At 42.5% G+C, this 25117-nt stretch overlaps 2 protein-coding genes across 4 annotated transcripts in view; one reads left to right on the top strand and one right to left on the bottom strand.

The window, feature by feature from the left end:
• cdh23 (cadherin-related 23) overlaps nucleotides 1–17136 on the top strand; it is a 196972-nt gene extending 179836 nt beyond the window's left edge. For 2 of the 3 annotated variants that reach the window (XM_035992483.1, XM_031284265.2), the window contains 27 exons: nucleotides 872–979; nucleotides 1821–1923; nucleotides 2440–2565; nucleotides 2653–2856; nucleotides 3179–3637; nucleotides 3770–3886; nucleotides 3989–4213; nucleotides 4442–4611; nucleotides 4770–4907; nucleotides 5171–5290; nucleotides 5931–6108; nucleotides 6377–6588; nucleotides 7646–7840; nucleotides 7924–8037; nucleotides 8158–8287; nucleotides 8595–8858; nucleotides 8935–9096; nucleotides 10782–11038; nucleotides 11127–11224; nucleotides 11393–11513; nucleotides 11613–11692; nucleotides 11865–11905; nucleotides 12061–12121; nucleotides 12838–12967; nucleotides 13956–14075; nucleotides 14368–14478; nucleotides 15360–17136. In XM_035992483.1, the coding sequence (XP_035848376.1) occupies nucleotides 872–979; nucleotides 1821–1923; nucleotides 2440–2565; nucleotides 2653–2856; nucleotides 3179–3637; nucleotides 3770–3886; nucleotides 3989–4213; nucleotides 4442–4611; nucleotides 4770–4907; nucleotides 5171–5290; nucleotides 5931–6108; nucleotides 6377–6588; nucleotides 7646–7840; nucleotides 7924–8037; nucleotides 8158–8287; nucleotides 8595–8858; nucleotides 8935–9096; nucleotides 10782–11038; nucleotides 11127–11224; nucleotides 11393–11513; nucleotides 11613–11692; nucleotides 11865–11905; nucleotides 12061–12121; nucleotides 12838–12967; nucleotides 13956–14075; nucleotides 14368–14478; nucleotides 15360–15701 (4386 nt within the window). In that variant the 3' untranslated portion in view covers nucleotides 15702–17136. The remainder of the gene's footprint in view (nucleotides 1–871; nucleotides 980–1820; nucleotides 1924–2439; nucleotides 2566–2652; nucleotides 2857–3178; nucleotides 3638–3769; nucleotides 3887–3988; nucleotides 4214–4441; nucleotides 4612–4769; nucleotides 4908–5170; nucleotides 5291–5930; nucleotides 6109–6376; nucleotides 6589–7645; nucleotides 7841–7923; nucleotides 8038–8157; nucleotides 8288–8594; nucleotides 8859–8934; nucleotides 9097–10781; nucleotides 11039–11126; nucleotides 11225–11392; nucleotides 11514–11612; nucleotides 11693–11864; nucleotides 11906–12060; nucleotides 12122–12837; nucleotides 12968–13955; nucleotides 14076–14367; nucleotides 14479–15359) is intronic. The other variant, XM_035992484.1, reaches the window with a different exon arrangement.
• Nucleotides 17137–17333: 197 nt separating this feature from the next.
• On the bottom strand, nucleotides 17334–23565 carry eif3s6ip (eukaryotic translation initiation factor 3, subunit 6 interacting protein). The gene is made up of 15 exons (XM_031284213.2): nucleotides 23388–23565; nucleotides 22859–22901; nucleotides 22559–22769; nucleotides 22357–22436; nucleotides 21990–22051; nucleotides 21801–21870; nucleotides 21619–21692; nucleotides 21155–21326; nucleotides 20243–20397; nucleotides 19935–20105; nucleotides 19605–19738; nucleotides 19092–19265; nucleotides 18196–18385; nucleotides 17805–17885; nucleotides 17334–17543 (listed from the first exon to the last, which is right to left on the bottom strand). The coding sequence occupies exons 1-15, from the start codon at nucleotides 23550–23552 to the stop codon at nucleotides 17466–17468; spliced, it is 1860 nt and encodes a 619-aa protein (XP_031140073.2). The 5' UTR covers nucleotides 23553–23565; the 3' UTR covers nucleotides 17334–17465.
• Between the last annotated feature and the right edge of the window lie 1552 nt (nucleotides 23566–25117).

The raw sequence follows: 25117 nt of genomic DNA, 5'->3' as shown, positions 1-25117 counted from the left end.
TTAAGTAGAAAATGGAGGAATCTGACTTGCTGATGTGGTAAAGGTGGAGCGGGTGGCGAAAAAAAGGGAGGCATAGGGGCAGAAGTGTGAGTCTTGTGACTAGCAGCTCCCACATTTGATCACGCATTAGGCTGTCAGCTTAACCTGACTTGGGACAGATGTTCCAGCTCCCTTTCATCTACAGTCTGCACTTACCACTTGTATAGCCTTGCTACAGATATAATTACAGATGAGCAGATGTTGGCCACATACTCGGCTCGACTCGGCCCCGGTGCCCCATCCTCCATTTTCCATTGCAGATTTAGTACCACCTCATACGTGAGGCGAGCGTGGCTGGTCGTCATAGCGACGCCGCAGGAAACTGCCATGACCTAACGCGACACACACACAGAACATTGAAGGTGTGTTGTTTTTGATTCTCGGCATGTGGTTGTTGCCACAGCCAGAAGACAAATTTTGTTTCAAAAGAAGCTGGAGGCAGCAAAAAAACACTGCTGGCTAAACTATTGACAGGTTTGTTCAGGACACCCCCCGTCTGTCGCTAGCAATGATGACGCAGTGATTAGTGACGATTCTCTCTGACCAATCAGTAGTCTGCAGGTTTTCACGTCACCTTTTGAGATCGCCTCAGCTCGCTTGGAACCTCGACGGAGGTGATACTAAAAAATATCTGTTAGCTAGTACCAGGTACTTTTTTTCATAATGGAAAACCAAAAAAGGCGAGTAGAGTCGAGTCGATCAGGTACCATGTAATGGAAAAACGCCAATACTGTAGTAGCACACTGGTAATATGTAATAAAACATACTGTCATATCAAGAATGAATGTCTAAACACACTCATGGCTTCTCTCTTCCTCTCTGTGTCTGTCAGACAGGTGTGGTGAAGGTGAACAGACCCTTGGACAGAGAGCGAGTGGCTGAGTACAGACTCACCATCACTGTCAAAGACAACCCCGAGAACCCCCGCATCGCTCGCAGGGTAATTCCCACTCCTGTGCACATACACTGCAAGCGTTCACACATTTCTACATTGGCAGTTTCACAGAGAGACTACTGAAATAATCATTAAAAAATCACTGCCACTAATGTAAAACCTTTGTATCTTTTCAAGGCAGCTTTTGAGGAATTAGGTGCTTAATGGCAGCCACAAATGGGCAATAAAATGTAACAATTTGGATTCAAAGACCTTATTTCCCCAAGAGCTTTTACCATAATGTGAATGAGCTGCACACGCCCCACATGACATTGCTTTAAGTCAAGCAATGCACAGTACTCAATGTACTCCTATAATAATGCTAATGTAACACTCGTTTAGGATTTTCTGCACTAGGAGTTCATTTCAGAAAATTAGAGCGTTATACACCTTTCTTTATGCAGGCGTTTTGCGATTAAGGCTGATAACCAGTTTTTTGCTAGGCTGCATAGCCCTACATGTCCTGTATATTGCTAAGAATGAGAATCTCATGCTCGTATTTACTGTTACACCACACTGCAGTTGCACGGTTTTTCTATAAAAACAATGTTGCCTGCTCATTGCCTCTGTGGGAGAGGTGAGAAACTGTTCTAACACAGAGCTGCAAAAAAGTCACCAGCACTGTGAGAGCAGCCTGCTGATGTGTGGCGTGTGCACAGCACAACAACTGCAAAACCTGTCTATTCTGATTTCTTTGTAACAGCGCAGTTCTTTGTAGAAATGTACTTCTTTGAGGGCTGATTAACTTATTTTTCTCTCCTCCTCACTCTTTCCCTCTCTATTCTCAGCTTTACTCTATACCACATAATCCTCATATTATTGTTTCTTCATCCTCCCACACCACCAGGATTCAGACCTCCTGGTGATCACCATTCTGGATGAGAATGACAACAGGCCTATATTCACCATGACCAGCTACAGGGCTGAGATCACAGAGAACTCTGCAGCAGGTAGCACTCAAGCTGGTGTGTCTGTCTCTCTCTCTCTCTCTCTCTCTCTCTCTCTCTCTCTCTCTCTTTTCCCTTGAGTGGGGGTGATCTGAAACTGCAGCACAGGGCATTGTGCCAAAGTACTGTCTTAACACTGTCTCCCCCACTTCCTGACTTTGTTTATGTACGGCTTATATTCAGTGAAAAAAATGTTCACGTTGAAAGTTAGAGGTGAGATAGAAGGACAGACGGCTTTACACCTACAATGGATTTGTCACCAGAGCAGTCAGTTAGATTATTTGGATGCAGAATATGAGTCCTAGTCTGTGGATTATCAGAGTTAGTGGCAGCAACATTTACCAGTGGCTTGGCTATTATCAGTGACAGAAAGCCTCACTTGCTTTCCCCAAGACTACTCTCAAGTACTCACAGCACAAACTTACTGAATTTGTAGCAGATACAGGCTTGCTGATGCAGTGTAAAACATTCTAACCCAGCTGTGATCATTCTACTCATTTATATCTGCCCCTTCTTTAGGCAGTACTGTAACAGTGTTAAATGGGCCAGTTCTGGCTGAGGATAAAGACATTGGACCCAATGCTGTGGTGAAGTACCGCCTGCTGGGAGCCAGGGTGGACCTCTTTACTGTGGATGCTGTTTCTGGTAACATTATAACTCCTCAGCAAGTAGACGAGAGAGAAATGTAAAAAACTGCAATGCAGTTGTTAAAGTCTCTGTATCTCCCTCCAGGTGTGATTCGTGTGCGTCAAGGGGCAACGTTGGACCGTGAGGCATTCCAGGAGCCTCGTGTAGAGTTGTTCCTGGTTGCAGAGGACATAGGAGGTTTAAACAGCAGTGTCCCTCTCACAGTTACTATCCTGGACCAGAATGACAACCCTCCTGTCTTCAGCCCATCCAGTTTCACTGTTCGCATCCCTGAGAACAGCCCCACTGGTGAGTCCAAGGATCTGTGTGTATGAGTGGGGCTAGGAGCAATATGACTTGCATGTAATCCACATTCACCAGCTTGAAGTTGTGACTGACACAATAGTATATTGGGTTAACAATTTAAAGTTGCTTCCTACGATTATATACACTTACTTTCATATCCCTGTGTGAATGTTGTGTATATAATGTATTATGTTGTTATGTTAGGGTTTACACATTGGGAATGGCAATGACTGGTCACAAGAATACGTGTGTGTGTGTGTGTGTGCGTGTGTGTGTGTGTGCGTGCGTGCGTGCGTGCGTGCGTGCGTGCGTGTGTGTGTTCCAGGTGTGGTGGTGACTCAACTGTCCGCCACTGACGCTGATTCTGGCTCTAATGGCTGGCTGACGTATCGGCTGGAGAGCGGTGCTCAGGACCGCTTCGTGGTTGACTCGCTCTCTGGTGCTGTCCTGGTGGGCAACACCACCCTTGATCGAGAAGAGCGTGGGTCCTACCGTCTGGTCGTAATGGCAACTGATCGTGGCACACCTACCATGTCGGGCACGGCCACCCTGACAGTCATCCTGGATGATGTAAACGACTCACGACCCCGTTTTGTAGAGCCTATAACCATGATAAACGTCAACGAGTCCACACCGCCAGGTGTGGTGGTGGCCACGCTGACCGCCGAGGACCCTGATCTGTATCCCCGACTTGAGTATTACATCATCTCAGTGGAGGCAAAGGATGATGGGAACAATCCAGTTGCCGGCCTGCAGGGGTCCTTTGGCATTGATTTACACACTGGTGAGACATGGATCTCAGCCTAATTCAGTTTCTTGATCTACAAAGTTTAATTTTGACTGATGATGATAGAAAGCCAATAAATTGGGTCTTACATTTGGGAAAATACTCACGTGTATTTTGGTGGATTTTCAGGTGCAGTGTTTGTACGCAACATGCTAAACAGAGAGCTGGTAGCTACATTTGAGATCATTGTGTCTGTCCATGACAACGCCAGTGAAGTTATTGACAAGTCAGTTAGTGTTCCCAACGGTAAGTTCATTTTCCAACATGAAACTTATCTTCAGTTTCATACATTCAGTAAGTTACTTTCACTCTGTATTTCTCTGATCATTATTACCTTCTCCTCTACAGCGAGACTAACCATTAACGTGTTGGATGTAAATGACAATGCCCCTCGCTTCCGGCCCTTTGGAGTGTCCAACTTCACGGAGCAGATTTTAGAAGGAGCCCAGCCAGGCACAACACTGCTATCAGTAACAGCCGTGGACCCGGATAAAGGTCCCAACGGCCAGGTCTTCTACCAGCTGCTCAACCTGCCCCGAGGGGGATACGTTAGACTGGAGGACCCTTCCACTGGTATGACCAACAGCACACATCAGCAAGCTGCTGTAGGCTAAAACATTAATAGTAGTGAGCAAATGTTCAAATTCACCAACACTGTCAATATAAAGTACATTTATGTTTCATTTAAGACAAGTTTCACAAAGTAGTATTACTTATAATGTCATTCCTTGCTTGTAAATTTAGAAGATTAGTATGCGCCAGATGAATCCTAACTGTATCACTGTGTTACAAATGTCTCAGGTAAGATTGTAGCCAACCAGACGGTGGATTTCGAGCAGGTGCAGTGGCTGAATTTCACGATTCGGGCCCAGGACCACGGCACCCCTCCCAGGATGGCTGAGCTGCCAGTTTATCTGCGCATAGTGGACGTGAATGACAACAACCCGGTCTTCCTACAACCCTCATATCAGGTACTGAACAGAATATTAAGAAACAAATTGCACCCACCAAAGTAGAATTGAAGGGTGCTGCTAAAAAAGGGAATATTAATTTAGTATTTGTAAGTTCTGTTACTTGGGATGTGCTATATAAAAAGAGGTGTTCGATATGTGTCTTTATCTGTTTGTAGGAGCCTGTGTTTGAGAATGTGAACCTTGGCACCACCATAATTCGTGTCAGGGCTACAGACGCTGACTCTGGCCTCTTTGCCGTCATTGAGTACAGTCTGGTAGACGGGGAAGGCAAGTTTGCCATTAGACCATCCACTGTGAGTGAACCTGTACACTAGCACAACAGCTCAATTAGCCATCACAACTACGCCCTACTCCCTATCAGAGCTGGGTGTCGACATTGACCATCCTCTTGCCTGGAAATGAAAGTTTAAACAAAGCATGCAAAGATAAAGACAATCTACATATTTGACCTCCATGCTCCATTTCTGTCACACCCTCAAATAAATTGTCTTGATTCAACCACCACTCCCAGCCAGCCTGTACTTCCTTCCTAATCATTCCCTCTCCTCCGTGTCAGGGAGAGATCTACATCCTTTCTCCTCTGGACAGAGAGACAAAGGATCACTACACTTTAACCGCTGTTGCCCGGGACAACCCTGGCGGCAGCTCCAACAACAGACGAGAGAACTCTGTCCAGGTAGAGACCACTGGCTGTGATAACATAAGGAAATCTTGTGAATCAATAATAATCTACACCAAACGCCATCTACAGGAACACATCCACTAAATGAGAAGCCTGACTATGACACATAGAACATGGCACTTTACGTCTATGAAAACCTTGAGCCACATGGTTTAAATTTCTGTCATCTGTAAATTGTGTTGCTGAAGTAAAATCATATTCTGCTGATTCAATTTATTTGAGCAAATACTTAATCAGGATGTGAAAATGCAAATAAACATTAGGGCCCAACGATACTGACCTTTAACGACAGATACTTATATATATCAATGTTTAAAGTTTAAAAAAAAGTGTCAGACGATTTTTGAACATAGCACAACGTGACACACAACATAAACAAACTAAAATTGGGTTGTTTGGTTGTATTTGGTTATTGCAACCAAGATATGTACTGAGCAGGAAAAATGAAGTTGTCTAAATTACCTCAAACATATCTTTTGCATTTCTGTTTCTTAGTGGATGACAATATGTGATAAGCTGTTGGCAATATGTGATAAGCTGAAACATGCCGATGTACTGGTCGGGTTCTACGTGAGCTCATATACGTGAGGAATATTCTGTTTGAAACTTCATCTGCCTGTCGATGCATGTCCAGGTCCTGGTGACAGTTCTCGATGTCAACGATTATCGTCCGCGCTTTACGGAGCGAGTGTTCAACACCAGCGTGTTTGAGAATGAGCCCAGTGGAACATCTGTTATCACAGTAAAGGCTACTGACCTGGATGAAGGAGAAAATGGAGCGGTACTTTACAGCATGCTGGGAGCCCATTCAGGTAGGAATATACTAATATAAGCCTCAGTAGGGTCACTTAACTGAATATTCTGAATTAATTATTCTTTGAAAGTATAATTATCCACTTTATTACAATAGAATTCAACATTAAGCTCTCCAATAAACAACCCTGTTGTTGTTCTCATTTATTACATATTTAGTTAGTGGTAAGAATGTTGCTCAAACTTTGAAAGGGCATGTGTGGGGTAGCGTATGGTTCAGCATTCATATCCATAGTTAGACTCTGATCTCTTTCTCTGTCTTTTTAGATGCATTCTCCCTTGATCCAAACACGGGGCTGGTACGTTCTAGACGTCTGCTCCAGTCTTCTGAACGTTTCAACCTGACAGTGGTGGCTACAGACCAGGGGCGTCCTCCCCTGTGGGGCACTGCAGACCTGATAATTACAGTCATAGACGTCAATGACAACAGACCAGTGTTTGTCAGGCCCGCCAATGGAACCATCATTCATATCTCAGAGGTATCTGCATTCACGTGTCCCGCATGTCATTGTTGTCTTCTCTTTGTGTGATTATAGCATTTTTATGCCTCCATTAGCCAATATGTTTTCAGATTGTCCATACATGCGTACATCTCATTCTTGTGAATCCAATATCTTAGGACCCCCTGGAGAGAATTTTCTCATATTTGCCACAGACGTCCACTTGGACCCAAAGATGAACTAGATATTGGAGTTCAAAGGTCAAGGTCACTGTGACCTCACAAAATGCATTTTTGGCCATAACTCAAATTCCTATGCTAATTATGCCAACATTTCACACAAATGTCTAATAGGATAAAATGATAAAGTGATGACATTTTATATCCCACAGGTCAACTTCACTGTCATAATGTTCTGCAAAAACGCTTTTCTGGCCATTTATCAACGGCATTACTCAGGAACAGAAGGGGACACATTTGGTTGCGTGCTGAATTGGTGACACTAATCTTGGTTGGTTAACTGTGGTTATCTTCTATGCTGCTGGGTTGAAGATGTGTGTGAATCTGCCTCACTATGTAGGACTTATTGCAACAAATGTAACACCAAGGAGCGCTATGGTGCTAAGTAAATGAGGCAGTGGCTCACTGTGATTAGTTGAAACCTTTACCAGAAGCAGCACATTTTATAAGGACAATGACGATGAAATTGTATTTAATGTGGATTAGTCACATCTGGCCGATTCAGCTTCATAAGGTCAGTAGGGGGCGAATACCAATATGGCATATTGGATGAATAGGTCTACCAACAAAAACATAAAAAAGAACCAAAGTTCTCGTGTTCAAGTTACACAGCAGGTTTAGCACCAAACTGCTATTTGTTTCCGCTGCCCCCAGGTGGCCTTTTCATGGCTTAATGTTACTAATTACACCTATGCTTTTTCTGCTGCGACATGTCCAAATGTCTGCAGGGCAAAAGGTCCAGATTTTGACTTAAGTTCTAGAAACCATCTGTAAACCTTTCTGTTACAGTCAACCTTTAAGATACAAGGTAAGAGGTTCACACAAGCACATACTGACAGTCTTTGCCCTCCATGTAGGAGCAGCCTCCAGGCCTGCCGGTTTACGAGGTGCATGCAACAGACTCTGACGAGGGGGTGAATGGAGAGGTCCGCTATGGCTTCCTGCAGACTGGAGCAGGTAACAGAGACTGGGAAAACTTCCGCATCGACGCCATCTCTGGAGTCATCATAACTACTGTGAAACTGGACAGAGAAAAGCAGGCCCTCCATAGCGTGAGTTAACTTTGTGTGTGCAGTTAATGTACTTAAGTGTATAGGTATGTATGGCTCTAACTGAGTGCAAACCACTCTCTCAGCTTATCATTTTGGCCCGCGACATGGGCCAGCCAGTGCCTTACGAGACAACACAGCCTCTGCAGGTGGCGCTGTTGGACATTGACGACAATGAACCCGTCTTCCTTAAACCACTGGTGAGTATGAACTTCTCTGAAAACGTCCTAATGTGGTTATCTGTACATATACAAGAGCTGCAGTTTAACTGTTTGTGACATTTTCCCTTGTGTTTGTGTTTGTGCGTGTGCGCACCTCAGCGTGGCAGCTTGCCTTATCAGAAGCTGACAGTGCCTGAGCACTCCCCTCCAGGTACTGTGGTGGGGAATGTAACCAGAGCTGTGGACGCAGATGAGGGCTCCAATGCCATCGTCTACTATTTTATTGCAGGTAATACGGTGACCTACAGACACAGCAACATGTTTGATTGTATTGTTCATGTAAAAAATGTAATGCAAAGCTTTTCCCCATGAGTGAAATTATTTATATTAACCCACCCAAAGTAAAACCCTGGAGATTAAGAGTAGAGGATAAGGAGTTCCTCCTTATTTAGATCCATGTCTGGAAGCTCTTGTATCCATTGTATGGTCAGATGAAAGTCCTCTTGCTTCAAAAGCCTAGGAATAATGAGGACATCTGTATAGATCAATCCTTCTTTTCCGTTTTAAACACAAATCCTTTCCATCTCTTCCTGCAGCAGGAAACAGTGATGGAAACTTTGGCTTGAGTCTAGATGGAGACCTGAAGTTGCTTAAGGATCTGGACCGGGAGGAGATCCCGTTCTACTCCATCATCATCAAGGCTTCCAGCAACAGGAGCTGGACTCCGCCCAGGGGTCAGAGGGCAGCACAGGCCAAAGCCCTGGACCCTACTCTTGACCCCAGCCTGCTGGAAGTCCGCATTGAACTGGAAGATATCAATGACCAGACACCACGCTTCACTAAGACGGAATACACTGCAGGTAATCTGCGTTCTTATATGTGTAAGCTGGTCTATGTTAAACCACTATAATTTCCCTCTTTGCTTCCTTGTTTCAGGAGTTGCAGCAAATGCCAAAGTGGGCTCTGATCTGATCAAGGTCATTGCTATAGATAATGACATCGGCAACAACAGCTTGGTTCAATACCATATTGTTACAATCCGCTACTTCCCGTCACAGATCAATGGCAGTGAGGACGTTGGCAGCATCTTCACCATCGGTGAGCTTCCTCATGTACAATATTCAAGTGTTTTTAAACATTGACCCACAATTTAGAGTCGTGTTAAAGTCCCATATTGTAAAAGTGAGATTTCCATGTATTTGGTTATTATAAGATTAATAATTATAAGCAGATTGAGGTGCTATATTAATACTGTGAAAGTATTAAAATGCTCAATCCACAAAAAAAAGCACACAAACTGTGCCTTTAAACGAGCCGGCAGGACTTCTGTGTGTCACAACTATACTATATAGTAGGTAGAATGTCATTCCCTGGCTGCAATGACAGTGCTGAGACTCAGAGAGTGCAGATGCGGAAGACCTGTAAACGCTGACTAATCAGAGCAGACTGGGCTTTTTTCGGGAGGGGGGCTTAAAGAGACAGGTGCTCAAACAGAGTGTCTTAGACAGAGGGTAAATACGGGTATATTCAGACAGACAGTATGAGAAAATAACGTGTTTTTTTTTTTTTTTACATTAAAGCATGTAATCATGTCAATACATCAAATACAAGAATTAACCTAAAAATTAACAAACTATGGGACCTTTAAGTTCCACATACTGCCCAGATCTGTGTTGTGATTTTTACCTCTTACAACAGGGTCTTGAAATAATCGTGCAAGTATTTTTTTTTGGGAACATGAAGGCAACATTTTGTTATAGACACCAAATCCAGTGAAAGGCCCAAGATAAACAAAAAATGAATACTGTTACAAAACTTTTTTACCTTTTTTTTTACACAAAGGAATGAGATATATCAGGCTTTGGATACAAAGGCAATACTTGTTAGTAGGATACAGTAATTGTTTTTTGATTGGTTGACAAGAATTTACCAAAAATATGGAATATCATCAGACTAATCAATAATATGAATTGATTTTGAATCAGAATTGAATGCATGTTGTTAAAGCTATAGTGCGTAGTTTATAGTGCCGCCCCCATGAGCAATTCTAAGTAAGGACAACCAAACTGTCGGCGCGTCCACATGATACAAGCCTTATGTGATCGTAAGGCTTGTACCCCTCCTCCTCCTCCACGCAGTTGATATGGCCAAGGAGGACACGGAGGATTAAAAAAACATGATGGACTCTTCTTAATTATCTTCACTCGAGTTTCTGCGCGGAAAAGTCCCCGGACGCCACAATCTTCTGAACATAGCCATACTGAGAAATACAGAGAGAGGTGTGTGGAGCTGATAGTCTTAATTAGCTTTGTAGCAACTCATTTGGCAATGGCTTGAATGTAACGGACATTCATTAATATCAAAAAGTTATGTACTAAAGCTTTAAATGCAAAAAAATATTGAAAAGGATTCCACAAAATTGGTTTAACAAAGAAAGGGCAGCCTTACAATATGACTTAAGTTTCACACTTTTTGTGGACGTGTATTTGCTTCCTGCAGCCAGTTCTCCTCCTCTTCTTCTTCTTCTTCTTCTTGTGCATAATGTTCCAGTTCTCCCAGAGAAGGAATGCTCCTTATTCCAGTGCCCACTGTCAGATCTCTCCACGAGGATTGAATTGGACTAAATATCTGGCCAGTGATATGAAAAAATTTACAGCATGATACATTGCATAGAATGCAATACAGTCCCTTAGTATGTTAGTCTTGTTAAACTTGGGGAGCTTGTTTTGCCATTGAGTCAAATGAATTAAATAAAAACCACATTTTCTCAATGATTTCCACAGGTTTGACAGATGGTATCATCCGAACATATGACCTCTTCACGGCCTTCAATCCAGGATACTTTCAGCTCGAGATTTTGGCGTGCGATTTAGCTGGGCACAGTACAACCACCAACGTGAACATCTATATTCTCCGAGATGACCAGAGGGTCAAAATAGTCTTCAATGAGATCCCTGATTTTGTCCGCGAAAACCAGGAAGCTTTCATCAACCTGCTGTCCAACATTACTGGAGCCATTGTCAACTTAGATGACATACAGGTAATGTTTTTTTTATGTGCCTTTAGTATTTCATTTGTTTGTGTTGTATACATATTTGACATATTTCTCTCACTCTCCTTTTATGAAGTTCCATGTGGACAAGAAGGGCCGGGTCAGTTATGCTCAGACAGACATGCTCATCCATGTTGTCAACAATCAGACCAACACCATCCTAGATGTTGTAAGGTAAACCTTCCTGAATAAAATACATATTTCACTCCCAATGCTTCTTGGTAACTCAGTCTTCCACATGCTGTATGAGTAGTAAGAAAACCTCCCACACTAAGCTCTACGGATCATAGGTTGTGTTCTGACGCGGGTTTACCTGTGTCCTGGTGTTTTGATGTTTTGCAGGGTAATTCAGATGATAGACGAGAACAAGGAGCAGCTGAGAAACCTGTTCAGGAAATACAACATTGTGGACGTTCAGCCTGCTGTCAGTGACAAACTGCCCGATGACATCACCACACTACAGGTCTGCGAGGCCAGGGCCTCCAGAAACCCACAGGCTGCTGCAGATGTTTTGCGTTTTGGTGCATTTAAACTTTCTTTCTTTCTTTTTCCTCTTTCATAGCTAGTCATCATCATCCTGGCTGTGCTGCTGTGCTTGGCAGGAATCTTGTTTATCACAATGAACTGGCATTATCGCAGAGTGTAAGAACCCTTCAGCGATTTTTGTATTGACGTACATTTATTTTGTAATCTTGAGTGTGCTGAGTCATTTGAAATCTGCTCAGTCATGGGCCATGTTTTTTATGCTGTTAGTCTGATTAGCGACATCAACATGTTTATCTTCTCGCGACTTGTGTCTCTTGCTGTGCTGCAGACACCAGAGGAAGCTGAAAGCTATCGTTGCAGGATCAACAGGTGAGAAGCAGCTTCGTTGGGGGGACGGCCCTACCAGCTGTTAACTTCAGGATGTGGCTTTTTTGGCTTTTACCATCTGTTAATGTACAGTACAACATGTCAGTTTACTGCAGCGAGCCTGTTTTTCTTAAAATGATCTGTCCTCCACCATCTAGGGAACCAGGGTCTAATGGATATCCTGGACATGCCCAACACTAACAAGTACTCTTTTGAGGGGTGAGGACATTTATTTTCACATCTCTTTGTCACACATTTCTTTAAAAGCAATTGACACAAAATATCACTTTGTGCTGTTACCACGCAACTATAGTGTTTATTTAAAAAAATGTCCGGCAGTATTTTTTCATTAGTTATGAGTTATTACTTCTTAAGGTCAAGGACAAGCTTTTCTTTGACTTGAAATAGTTGTTTAATATATGTTAAAGAAGTAATTTGACATTTTGGGTCGTCACCATGAGGTTGCCAGGCAGCTCCAGGAAGTCACCACACTCAGCCAAGAAACATTTCCAGACCGTAACTCCCAATAAAACTTCAATGGGTCGTTTTTACATTTTGGTTTTTATAAGGATTAATCAAACGAGATATAATGTGTTATTTAGTGAGCTTTGGGGGTCCAATGCCAGGCTAGCTGTTTCCCCCGTTTACATTCCTTATGCTAAGCCAAGCCATATTTAGCATACTGACTTGAGAGTGGTATCAATCTTCTCAGCTAAATCTCGGCAAGAAAGCGAATAAGCATGTTTCCCATAGTGTCCAACTTTTCTTTTAAGTAACCTAACATCCAAAAATGTAATTCAGCTTTACCAGATAACGCTGATAAATTACCATAAGACTAATCTCATAAAACAAAAACAAAAAATGGAGCTATTTTTGTAGCTCGTCATGCTTCCTCTCCTTGTTGTAGATGTGTGTTTAATGCTTTGCCTCTGCAGGGCCAATCCAGTGTGGCTGGACCCGTTCTGTCGCAACCTGGAGCTGGCTGCTCAGGCTGACCACGAGGACGACCTGCCGGAGAACCTGAGTGAGATAACTGACCTGTGGAACAGCCCTGCACGCACTCATGTTAGTACCAACATTAATCTGAGTTCATTTATATTTCACAACAATACCCTGAGGAGCTTAAAGTGCCCATATTATGAATATATATTGGGGTGTTATTTTGTGTCTCTGGTGCTTCCACACGCATATAAACTTTTAAAAAACCCATCCGTGCTGTTTTGAGTGAGATACTGGTTTCTGAATGTGTCCTGCCTTCAGTCTCCGGGTGAGCTGTTCAAAATCTGCACGGCTTTCTACGTCACTAGCCGAAACGAGCTGGCTAACCGCAACCATTAGCATGCTAGCGCTAGCATGCTACCTCGCTACAACACACACAAGTTCATCATAATCTACAAAAGAACTACTTACATGTGCGCCCTCGTTTAGAAGAAGTCTCCCAGCTAATCCTGCCTTGTAACTGACTGAAGTTGGAGAAACAGCCTTTCTTTTACTGTCTATGGAGCTAGCTAGCTGACATGATCTATGATCTGAGCTACTGGGCATGTGCCAGTGCAAACAAAGATAGTACAGAAGAAAAGATGTCTCACTCTGTAGCTAAAATAGAGACCTGAACACAAGGTGAAAAGAGGAGCTGCAGCAATGAGAGAGAGCTGTGCAGTACAACAAAAAGATGGTGTTTTTTGAAAATTAAACCATGTAAACCTATTCTGGTACAACCTTAAAATTCAATTATGAACCTGAAAATGAGCATAATATGGGAGCTTTAATATATTCTGTTTAACTTTAATGCTGAGAATGTAGAGAGTAAAGTGATCATTCTCAGGATTACACAAGTTTATGTCTTTTTCCAAGGCATTGTCCTCCGACTGACTGACCTGACTATTTTTAAGTAAGTGTGTGTGTGTGTGTGTGTGTGTGTGTGTGTGTGTGTGTGTGTGTGTGTGTGTGTGTGTGTGTGTGTGTGTGTGTGTGGTGTATGTGTGTGTGTGTGTGTGTGTGTGTGTGTGTGTGTGTGTGTGTGTGTGTGTGTGTGTGTGTGTCATCCCCACAGGGAACATTTGGTCGAGAGCCTCAAGCGAAGCCTGAGGACGATCATTACTTGAGGGCAGCCATTCAGGAGTACGACAACATTGCTAAACTGGGCCAGATCATGAGGGAAGGGCCTATAAAGGTAAGAAACCTGTATGTCAGATTATCCAGGGGGACGCACATGAACAGGTCCACATCCAAAACGCTCTCCTTCCGTCCTTCCCAAAATGCATTGGGTCAGAGGACAGGACCTACAACCTCCAGTATGTCCTGAGGAAAAACGAAGAGAGAGACCCCAAGGACTCAAAGATGGCTGTTTAGATAAGGGGCTGGACAGTCCTGCTGTGGATTCTCATGTACGATTACTGTAACAGTGATGATGTGTGAGGTGGATGGTGTTACAGACTGTTTGATCCTAACTGCCGTCCTGTCAGGGTTCCCTGCTCAATGTGGTCCTGGACGACTACCTGAGGCTGAAAACACTCTTTGCAGCACGACTCGTCACAGTATCCACCAGCCAGGGAGATCACTCATCAGTCACTGAGGTGGGCTAGGAAAAACTGACGCTCTATCTGCACCTGCTGCTGTACTCTTCCTGTCTGACACTCCCGGAGAATGGTCTTGCATTTCTCCTGATTTCCCATTCTGAAGTTTGCTGCTCTGACTCTGCGCCTACTCACTACTTCTGCTATCTCTGCTACCTTGAGCCAGACTTTGGGTCAAATAGAGTGTGCACTTACTTCTCAAAAGGTTCAGCAGAGGGTGGAGTTTAACACAGAAATTGCCGGAACGTTTAGACAATCATTGGAAATGGAGCATTAAGACTGCACTAGTTTCGCTTTGCCAGACCTTCCTCAACAGCGCTGCGGAGGAGGGTCTGGCGAGTCCAGAGGCATTCCGGGATGGGAGAAAAACGTGCTCTGGTTTATTGGCATTCCTTTGAACCAATCACAATCATCTTGGGCGGCGTTGAGTGGTGTATGGAGCAACGGCGCCTCTGCAAAATAGCCTTGGGAAGGAACTTGTTTTGGGGGAACGTGTACGTTCAAAGGTTGTTTTAGTCATACAACAGAAAACTCAGATTGGGCAGATAGTCTAGCTAGCTGTCTGGATTTACCCTGCAGAGATCTGAGGAGCAGTTAACCATAGTCCTCATTAATCTACCAGTTTAAAATGCCAACACAAAGAGAGCCCCGGGTAAAGGATATCTGGCCTAAATGAGGGACATCCGGCGGAATTTCCTAGTTTGCAATTATTTAACCCAGGTCTGGTATGAAATGTTGTTGCTGCAAGTGATCTACTGATTCCTCTGTCAGTGATCTACTGATTTCTCTCCTGAAACTTTTCCACAGCTGCAATGCTCCTGAAGCATAAACAATATCAATCAGTAGGTTTATTCTCTCCCTCTCCTCTCCTGCTTCAACAGCTGATCCAGAGTGATCTGGACGATGATGAGGACGAGTGTCTGGGCATGGGTGGAGGCCGCGGCACACTGCGCTTCAAGCACAAGCTTCCAGTTGAGTTGAAGGGCCCCGAAGGTGTGCACGTGGTCCACGGCAGCACAGGTACCCTCCTGACCTCTGACCTCAACAGCCTGCCAGAGGATGACCAGCGGGCCCTGGCGCGTTCTCTGGAGGCACTGAACGCCGACGGAGGGCTTTATTCTGAGCGCAACGCCCGCACAGAGTCGGCCAAGTCCACCCCGATGCACCGTCACAAGGACGGGGACACCCGGTTGGGGAGTCCCCTGGAGATTACAGAGTTATGACTAGCCGAGGCCTCGCTGGTCTGAGCGCAACCATGACTCGTGTGTGTCCTTGTGTCTCCACACCACCACCCTGACTGGAGGAGTGTGTGTAGTCTAGGGAACCTCATCAGCCAACCTCAGTGCATCAGTGAGACCGCCTGCAAGAGGACTTACTCAGCATTGGGTTGGTTTTATGTTGAAGGTGGCCCCAAGTTAGGTGCTTCAAGAGAAGGTTCATTCAAATGACCTTTTAGGAAATGGAAAATCATAAGCAAGGCACTTTTCTTCAGCGAGACAAAACCAGCTGTTGTCATCGACTTTCATCCAAAGAGCTGATTGGAGAAGAGAGACTAAGCCTCCCTGTGGGAGAAGCTTGTTGAACCATGACCTTTAATCGTCAAAAGGTGGCTCATTCTCAATAAGCCTTATCAAAGTCATACCTGGACTGCATACACTCACACAAACACACACACTCAAAAAAAAAAAACAAGGCTACACACACTCAGACCAGCGAATGGCCATCAATTGGGCATTGAGAAAATGATGCAATTCCTGTTTTCACGCTCTATTTTTTCTTTTTGCAAGATGATGCAATCAGCGTTGAAGGAGTGAGGGTAGGTCAGTGAGACTTTTCTCTTTCACATATTAGATACATGTTGTTGGGAAATTATAAATGGACATTTAATGCAGACATGAGCACTTCAAATGATTTCCCCAGTGATGCTCATAGTGGAGTTTTCACTTGACACCAAGATCAAGAGGGGCCTTTGCCATTGTGCAATTGTTAAGTACTGTAGTAGTTTGATACAAGTGGTTTTTTTTTGGATCAATGGCAAAAAGATAAAACACTCCAGTCTGCAGGACAGCAGTGAATATTCAGACCCTGGTCCAGCTCTTCATCTTTAGCGTGGACTGAGTCAGTCATGTACAAAGAAACTCTTTACTAATAACTGAAAGATTCTCAAAAAATGTAGAATCTTTTATTAAAAATTTGATATTAAAGGCAGTTAAAGAAAACCTTGGTAAGGACTTATAGATGAAATTTTAAAAAAGTATGAATTATCCATTTTCTATAGACATAAAGATGGCATTGTGCCCACAGAGACTTTACACTGCCACCTGAGGGACTAAAAGAGTAATGCTCAAAATGAGCCACGTTTGCTTTATTTTTTTATTTTATAGAAAATGTGATGGAATTAACATATTTTTGAAGAAAAATGCTGGCTTACCAAAATAGGTAGGGAATAATTTTGGATGTTTGGAGTATGTGTATATTGTACTATGGTGACATGTCGTTCTTTCCAACTGACACTGTTTCTGATGAGTGGTGTGTTTTTAAGATTTGTTTTATATATTCCCATTTTGTAATTTATTTCTTTGTCATTGTTGTCACCAATCCTGAGATCTGTGTTGGGAAATGTTGGATGATCTGTGAAAATAAAAGAAATATGCAACAGCCTTTGACCTCAGTCAGTGGGACAAGCCTCCAATAATAATAATATAGGTATTGTCCCCTTGTATACGTGTCATTTTACCTTAAATACATACGTATTTTCAGTTTTTTTTAACTCAACATTTGAGGCAGTGTTACAGATTGGTAAATACTGTCATCTAGTGGTTGGCAAGGGTAAACACTTCATAGGTAACAAAAAGAACCAAGAGTTTAGCACACTAAATCAGTTTATTGTTGCCAGGTTATATAGAAAAGTTGCCATCAATAATAGTTGTCAAAAGGACTGAGGGGGCAGAGGACTCAGTCCATGATGTCTTCTTCACTGCTGCAGGTCAAACTCCTCGGGCTGTGGCACTCACTGATGCCGCAGTGGTGCCGGTAGCTGGCATCTTCTTCAGGGTCTTATTCAACTGTAGGCAGACGGAGGGATTATTCTTTTCAGTTTATGACACGAGATATAACTGAAAGTCCTATGTTAAGGAAAAGGCCAGCAGTGTTACAGAATGTTAGGGAGATATTTTTATATTGGTGACAATACAAATTCTAACTGTCTAACAATTCAAATTCTTTTGAATGAAACAAACTTTCTTCTGATGCCTTAAAATAAACAGCAGCTTCATAATTCTGTATATTTCCATTCCTTGCCAGAAGCATGATGGATCACTACTTACCTCCTCAAACTTGTGGATCTGTCTGATGAAAAAGTCTCCGTACCGACGAGCAACTTTGGTGTCTGCGATGTGGATCATGTCCTGAGGAAATGGTGCAAAGAAAAAGCTCATTAAACATACAGAGCTACTTAAAACTGTGCAACAGTGAACAATATCACCCCATAACACTAATTCCTCACCATTTTATGTACACTATTTCAGGGGGCTTGTCTACATGCAAATCAATTTGGACCCGTTGTGGAAAATAACAGGACCAGAACATCATTTTAACCAAACCAACAGCGCTTTTGGCAGAGGCTTTTCCCCATGGTTCATGCGCCCCTGTGACACTTATTTAAACTGTACGTGACGATGTGGAAAAGTCAAAGGGCATCACTTTCATTTAACACACCTTGTCAATGTAAAAGTCGACCTCAGAAGCAGACTGGAACTCTCCATCCAGAGCTGAGACGCCGCTGGTCCACACCAGGTTCTTCATCTTGTGTTTGAAGACAAGCAGCTGAATACGGAACTCCTGCTCAGTCATGTCCAGGAATCCTGCGAGCTTGGCTACTGGCATGGTGGTGTACAGCTTCAGGAAGCTGCAAGGACACGTTGTGACTTAGATGACAGGTCAAAAGTTTGGAGAATAATTCAATACGTTTCCTACACCAAAGCAGAAAAACTGCATCCAACATTTCTTTGTCTGGGTACCACTCATATCGATGTACATTGAAGGCTCTCTGTGGAGTTTTAGACCTCTAATGGCCCCATGGAGCTGTGTTTTCTGATAAGGTGGTCCCCATTTTGTTTATCTTGTGCACGAAACCAGACATGGGTGAGGCAATCCTTGCTCAAGGGCACCTCAGTGGTGGCAACGGTTCCTTCGTCTCGAAGTCAGTGTTTTTTTTTGTTTGAATGGGTATTGGTAATATGCCTGAAATAAGGTATGTGGTTAACACAAGCTTAAGAGATTTTAACCTTTTGTTCCATGACATAAAATACGTCAGTGAATACCCCACTCGGGAATTTGAAGCTATTATGCATCTTAAAAAAAAAGCGGTTACCAGCAAGTGGCTAAAATAGACTACAGAGGTTGTCAAACGTCATCCTGCCGTACAACCAAAATCAGTTGGAAGCTAGTGGTGGTGATGTTGAAGTCATGTGACTGTGGTGTAGTTTGTTTATATAACGTTAGCTTTTTACTTCAGGCGATTGCTTTTACGCTTAAAAAAAAAACAAAAACACAAAAGTGGTGTTCATTTGTGAAGATTATCTTGCCACACACTCAAAGTCGGTGTGCTCTACCTGCGAATGGTGGAGAGCTGGGCCTGCTGCTGCACCTCCTCCGCAAAGACCTTCAGCTGCTGCTGGAAAGGCTCTTTGTGGTAGTTGGGGTGGACATTGTCATAGTTTGGCACGACAGGGGACAGGAACTTGGGACAGGCGAAGCTGAACTGCTCCTCAAACACCTGCAGGTCTCTGAGATGGAAAAGGGAACATTTGCGTCAATTGAGACATTGTTGCTGATGGCTGCCACAGTTCTACATACCAAATACTACATGTAACTTAATGGAGCCATTGCTGGCCCAGTGCTCAGACCCACAAGCAAAGAGATCAGTGGGGTTCATTGTACGTTACAGTATCACAACCCAACAGTAAGTATCAAAGAAGGACTGTCTGGCCAATATGAAAAAAAGGTATTTTAGGTAGTAATGGAATACACACAAATAGAATAAAGGCAATAAAGAATGACAGTGAGACAAACACTGAACCTCAAATACAGTTGTTCCAACACAGTGGGAGGAGTTTCTTGCTTACCCTTTCTGCATTCGCAGCATCTTGTCTCCGTACTTCTCCCTCAGCTGGGTGTGGATGCTCTCATCGATGCGCATCGGGTACATGGTGAGTGCGATCGCCAGCAGGCCATGCATCTGCTCATTTTGTTTGTTAACCTAAAAAACATATGCTAGTGTTGTGACATCAGTTCCAACTACAATACAGTGATATAATGTTAAAGAATATTATTCATGCATCACAAAATTTGGAGGGAAAATCAACACAACCCAAACATTGTCGTATCAGTCTGAATTTTGGGGGGGGGGGACTTTGGAATAGGCAGAAGAATCCATAGCTAAGCTTCTGACTGACCATCTCATATTTATACGTCGACCTCTGGAACATGTTTCTTGTCCTCTGGATATAGAGCAGGATGTTTGCAAAGACTCGAATGGCATCCTGGTAGCGCCTCATCATCAGGTAGGCAAAGCCCACATAGTAATATGTAGTGATCTGGCACTCGGGCACACGGGAATACATACTCTGTAAGACCGGAAACAAAATAGATAAAACCAAGTTAATATAGGTAAAAAAAAAAAAAGTATGAAATAAACAGAGGGTTTGGCATACTCCGTAATATCATTAGTCAAGCGGGTCCCTCTCTACATAAGGTGCCTTACCTTCTTGTTGAGCTCAATGTTCTCCAGGACTTTGATGGCCTGGTAATAATCACCAAGCAGAGAGTGGAGCCTTAGAAGCCCCACCAGGCTGAAGTAACCCAACATCTTGTACAGGGAGTGACGCCCATATTCTCCGGCCACACTCTCTGGGTCTCCTGCAACACACCAACAAATAACATGTTGTAGTACACCTTGTATCATCCTCGTAACGCCTAAAAAGTCAATACCCTGAAGTCTACATGTTGAGGTTGCTTTCTCACCAGAAATGTAACAAACTACTAAAACTACAGTTTTACAGGACTATAAATCTACAAAGAGCCGTAAATGCACCTTAATTTGGTAACTTTAACAAGGTCCAAGGGCTTTCATTTAAATAATTCAAGATTTTAAAAACATTAAGGTTACCTATATTTTACTCCCAGATAGTGTTCATTTCGGCATCTATTTTAGATTTAGTCTTTGCTTATTAGTTTTAAACACATCTTAGTCATTTTTATCCTTCATGGTTTCGGTCGACGAAAAGTCATTACATTTTAGTCAACTTTTAGTACAAATATTTTTCTCTTAATTTTGTCGCCTATGTTTTAATTTTGTCTTGTAAAACTGCAAAGTCTATGCATAATAGTAGCACAACTGTCAGAACTGAGAACTTAGACAAGGACAGAAACGGACTGAGTGCCACGGCAGAGAGAGAGAGAGAGAGAGAGAGAAAAAAAGGTGGGAGGTGACATTAATAAAGAGTTTTTATTTTGTAAACAACATTTTAGTCTTGTCTTTTTTTGTCAACGATATTGCGTGTTGATATGGTCACAGTTAGCTGTTAATGATGTCAACGCCATCTCGTCATTGTCTCGTTTTAGTCATGGAAAAAAAGGTTGACGACAAACAAATGTCGTCAGGTATCTTCTTTACCTCCGCTGGTGTAGATCTCCAGCTGGCGGTTAATGTTGCTCTTGTCCACCAGGGAGTGGAGCACGTTGAGGACGCTGTGGACGTTCCAGATCTTTGGGTTGTTCCTCAGGAATTCGATCTCCTCCTCTGACTTCTTTGCCGTCTTACAGCGGTACTGACTGAAGGACTGGAACTATAGACAAAACAGCGTTATTCCCATATCGGTGTTAGACCTACTTTATTTGTGCCATTAGATAGCAGTGAGATAGGTGACGTTAACCACATGGGCCATTTCAATAAGCACTAAAAAAATAATATAATCCATCTGGTACTCCTTGTAGATTCATACAACCCTAGAAATGACTGGCAACCACTATTTGACCTGGTCTTTTTTTTTTTTTTTCAATCAGATTCTTACTCCCGTTTATCTTCTTGTTATGGAAATGAGAATACATTAAAAAAAGAAAGAATATAATGCACTGTACCTGGTAGATGAACTCATCAATGATGTCCCAGAGCCACTGGTTTGGCAGCTCCAAGGGGGCAGGGCCATCGGCATCTGTTTACAATCACAACCATTCTCACATGACTCGTCTTTCATTAGGAGTTACTTTACACTGATAACTACAGGGGAGAGGAACATGTAAGGACTATTCTGATAACTTACTGAGAATGTAATTGAAGAGGTTGCAGTAATTGTAGTATGACTCAAACCTCTGGTCCAAAGTTGGTCCCCCCTAATGATCAAGAATACAATATTTCACAACAAAATACTGGAGAGGTTTTCATACATTTTGCAGGTTGCTTATTAATCGAGAGGGAGATTGATAAGAGTTTATAGTAAGCAGTTACTCACGCTGACTTTAGCGTAAATGTGTCTGTAGTACAGTTCCTTATAGAGGATGAGGAACACCGCATCTGTAGGAGATAACAGGCAAACAATGACATGAACATTACCACTGGTGAACTACACAGGGATGAACTTTATCAGTAGATTGTAAAACCTGTTTAAAAGAACAGAGGTCTGTCTTGTCCAACTGGAAACCAATCAACAAAACCACACTTTGGGCTGCTTGTACAATGACATGTATAAGTATTAGCTAACGTCAGTGGAAAACTATTGGGCAAATACACATTTGTTGTATCACATTTTAATCATTCCTAAAAGAAATGATGGCGTGACGTCTGCGCAAAGGCAAAAACAGGACAGATGATAAACTCACCATTGCCAACGAGTGATGCGATGGCCTCAGCCTCCGGCCAGGGAGAGTTCTTGAAGAAACGGTCAGTCAACTTATTCCAGCTGAACGGGAGCAACATATGAAAATCAGCCACAAAAACACACACAGCTTTAATGACTCTGTTAAAGGCTGCAACAACATCACCACCATGGGGAGAGGTTTATTCACAGAGAGTCGAGTTTACCTGTTCTCATAGACGTCCTGGATCTCATAGATCTTCTGCTCGATGCTCTCGCTGGACACACGGTTGGACTGCAGCTCATAAACCTTCTGGTCGATTAAGTCGGAGGTGGTTTTGTGGAAATACTGCAGGAAGTTCTTGATCACCTCTGGGATGACGTGGTAGGTCTGCTGCTCATACTGCCTCTCATAGGCCAGGTCTACTTTAGGGTCACCTGCCAGCAGATGGGAGAGTGAGGAGGAGTCACTAACACACTGGAAGGCGATGACATACATTTAGATGCATATTTCTGTGTATACTAACCGGTGTGCAGGTCGCAGTCGTTTGTGTAGGCGTACGGATCGTACTGTAGAAACAGAGCAGTGAGGCATTTGTTACTGATGCACAGTTAAGGTATACGTACAGTTTAGTGTCCCCATACAATGTCCTTACTTAATTATGAACCTGCTAAACCACCTGTGCTACCCTAACCTGTCTCAAATAAGACCTTCATCATTTGGGACACTCAGTTTTTGGGAAATAATTTGGGACACTAGCTAAACTGCACGTAAGCCCACAGTTAATAACTGTCAAGCTAAGTTTACCTCAAACGCTATCCTCTACCTCACATAACTACATAACTTTACACATACGGTGATGTTATGGTTGCTTTCTCGTCAGAAACAAGGCTACACCACTCATTAATATCATGCTGGCTCATCGAAAGCTAACGTTACTGTTATGCCGGTGGAGTTAAGCTAGCTATCGTTAGCTAATCGGCTACCGCTACCAAGCGTGTCATTGTTATTATCACGAAAGCATTCAAATATCTGGAAGATAAATGTGTACTGACTTCTTCTTCCTCGTGGTATGGCATGGTGGTGGTCATTATTCCAAGCTCAGAAAAAACAAGGATGTTTGTTCGGTTAGCTAACGCAGCTAAAACCACGCAGCTTGCGCTGGAGAGAAGACAGGAAGCGGAAGGAAGAAGCTGTGACGCGGATGAAACGGAATGCATTGACGCATTATGGGCAATTGAGTTTATGTAAGCATGGATGATTTTAAAACAGAAGAGGTTTTGCCAAAGTTTATGGTTCGGTTTGGGAGCCGAATGTGTTTGTTCGTTTTTTTTTATTCAACCGGTAACATTTTAGGTGGACCTTTGTTTGAAGAACAATACATAGCGAGAACATCATCCCTCCTCTTTGTTGTCCCATATTTAAAACGTTTATAAGCCTATATCAGAAATTTGGGTTTCTTTCAAACAAAGTGTCAAAAAATAACGTGGATGGTTCCATACAACCATTACTTTTCACAAGTAAAATAAAAGATCAACTTAGTACTTGGGTGTTTTATTCAATTTTATAGCATTTTGAGAAAAATAAATGATAAAAGAACGTTAAAAGGAGTGACAAAAATGTCGGGAATAGCTTAAAAACGTAGGGGAAAAAAACAGGAAAAATGTGACAAAAACATTAGTAAGCAGTGACAAAAAAACTTACAAAATACTTTGGGGAAAGTTTTGACCCAGAAAAATTTAAAGTTGCACGGTCGACGGGAAGACAACACAAAGGGTTACATTTCTTTTCATGAATTTTTCTTTTTAATTTCTGTTGTGCAAATAAAAAACATATTAGGCTAAATTGTCTCCAAACTGCCACAAAAGACACATAAGACGCTGCTATTGCTGGAGAAGTCTCGAGTCAGGTAACGTCCGTCTCTTCATATTTTTGATGATGATGTGTTTGCTTGACGAGCTTGTTGTTTACTTTATGAATATATCTGGCTAGTCTGGATGACATCGTTCCTGTCACAGACATGTTGACATGTCATAACAGTTCATCAATGATGGCTTCCTTCCAGCAATTATTGCATATATATATATATATATATATATATATATATATATATATATATTGCAATGCAGCAATTTGACAAGTTGAAATGTCCTATGTTTAGGGAACCAGTGTCAGAAACATACTGTTTATGATATGATATTTATGAAGCAACATCATTGTTTGGTTTTACCTTTATGCTATTTAAATATTCCCTCAACTTTCGTTTTAGCCTATGAATGCTAAAAGGTGTGATCAAACTCTTAAAGAAAGGCATAAAGCTAATAAAATGAAAACATTTTTTTTAAAATGCAACTCGAGAATTTTTTGGTAAATACAAATGTGAAAATGGTTGATGTGATGATATTAGGTCAATATGGTGAGTGGGCTGTGAAAGCTTGTAACAACTTGTGAATACCGTTAGGTGGCGTTATAGTCGCAAGGTGCTGCTCTCTATAGAATGAAGAAGGCTCAGATATACATTCATGCCATGGACTTGTCAAAAGTTAAGTTAAGAAGAGCATCAAAAATAAACGCAAAATTGCTCATGTCCCTCCAAATCAGGGATCAATATTTAACATACTCATTTACTCAGATGATTTTGGCGTAGGCTATACACTGCTTTGCGTGCAATATGTGATTTAAATCAATCAAAAGGGTCTATTGCTAAATGATTTGCTTTTAGAACCCAACCTCCAGATTGTATCGTTTTTGTTTGTGTAGGCCTACTGTGTTGTGTTGTGTGTGT

Source organism: Sander lucioperca, chromosome 15 (assembly GCF_008315115.2).
Source record: "Sander lucioperca isolate FBNREF2018 chromosome 15, SLUC_FBN_1.2, whole genome shotgun sequence".
NCBI lineage: Eukaryota > Metazoa > Chordata > Actinopteri > Perciformes > Percidae > Sander > Sander lucioperca.
This window is presented reverse-complemented; position numbering and strand designations above follow the sequence as displayed.

Bases quoted from the DNA above. Each gene is read 5' to 3' on its own strand.
- eif3s6ip (XM_031284213.2), bottom strand. From the start codon at position 23,552: ATGCATTCCGTTTCATCCGCGTCACAGCTTCTTCCTTCCGCTTCCTGT. The intron at 22,902-23,387 runs GTCAGTACACAT...CTGTTTCTACAG, and splicing joins CATACCACGAGGAAGAAGAA to TACGATCCGTACGCCTACAC. The intron at 21,871-21,989 runs GTGAGTAACTGC...CTTGATCATTAG, and splicing joins ACATTTACGCTAAAGTCAGC to GGGGGACCAACTTTGGACCA.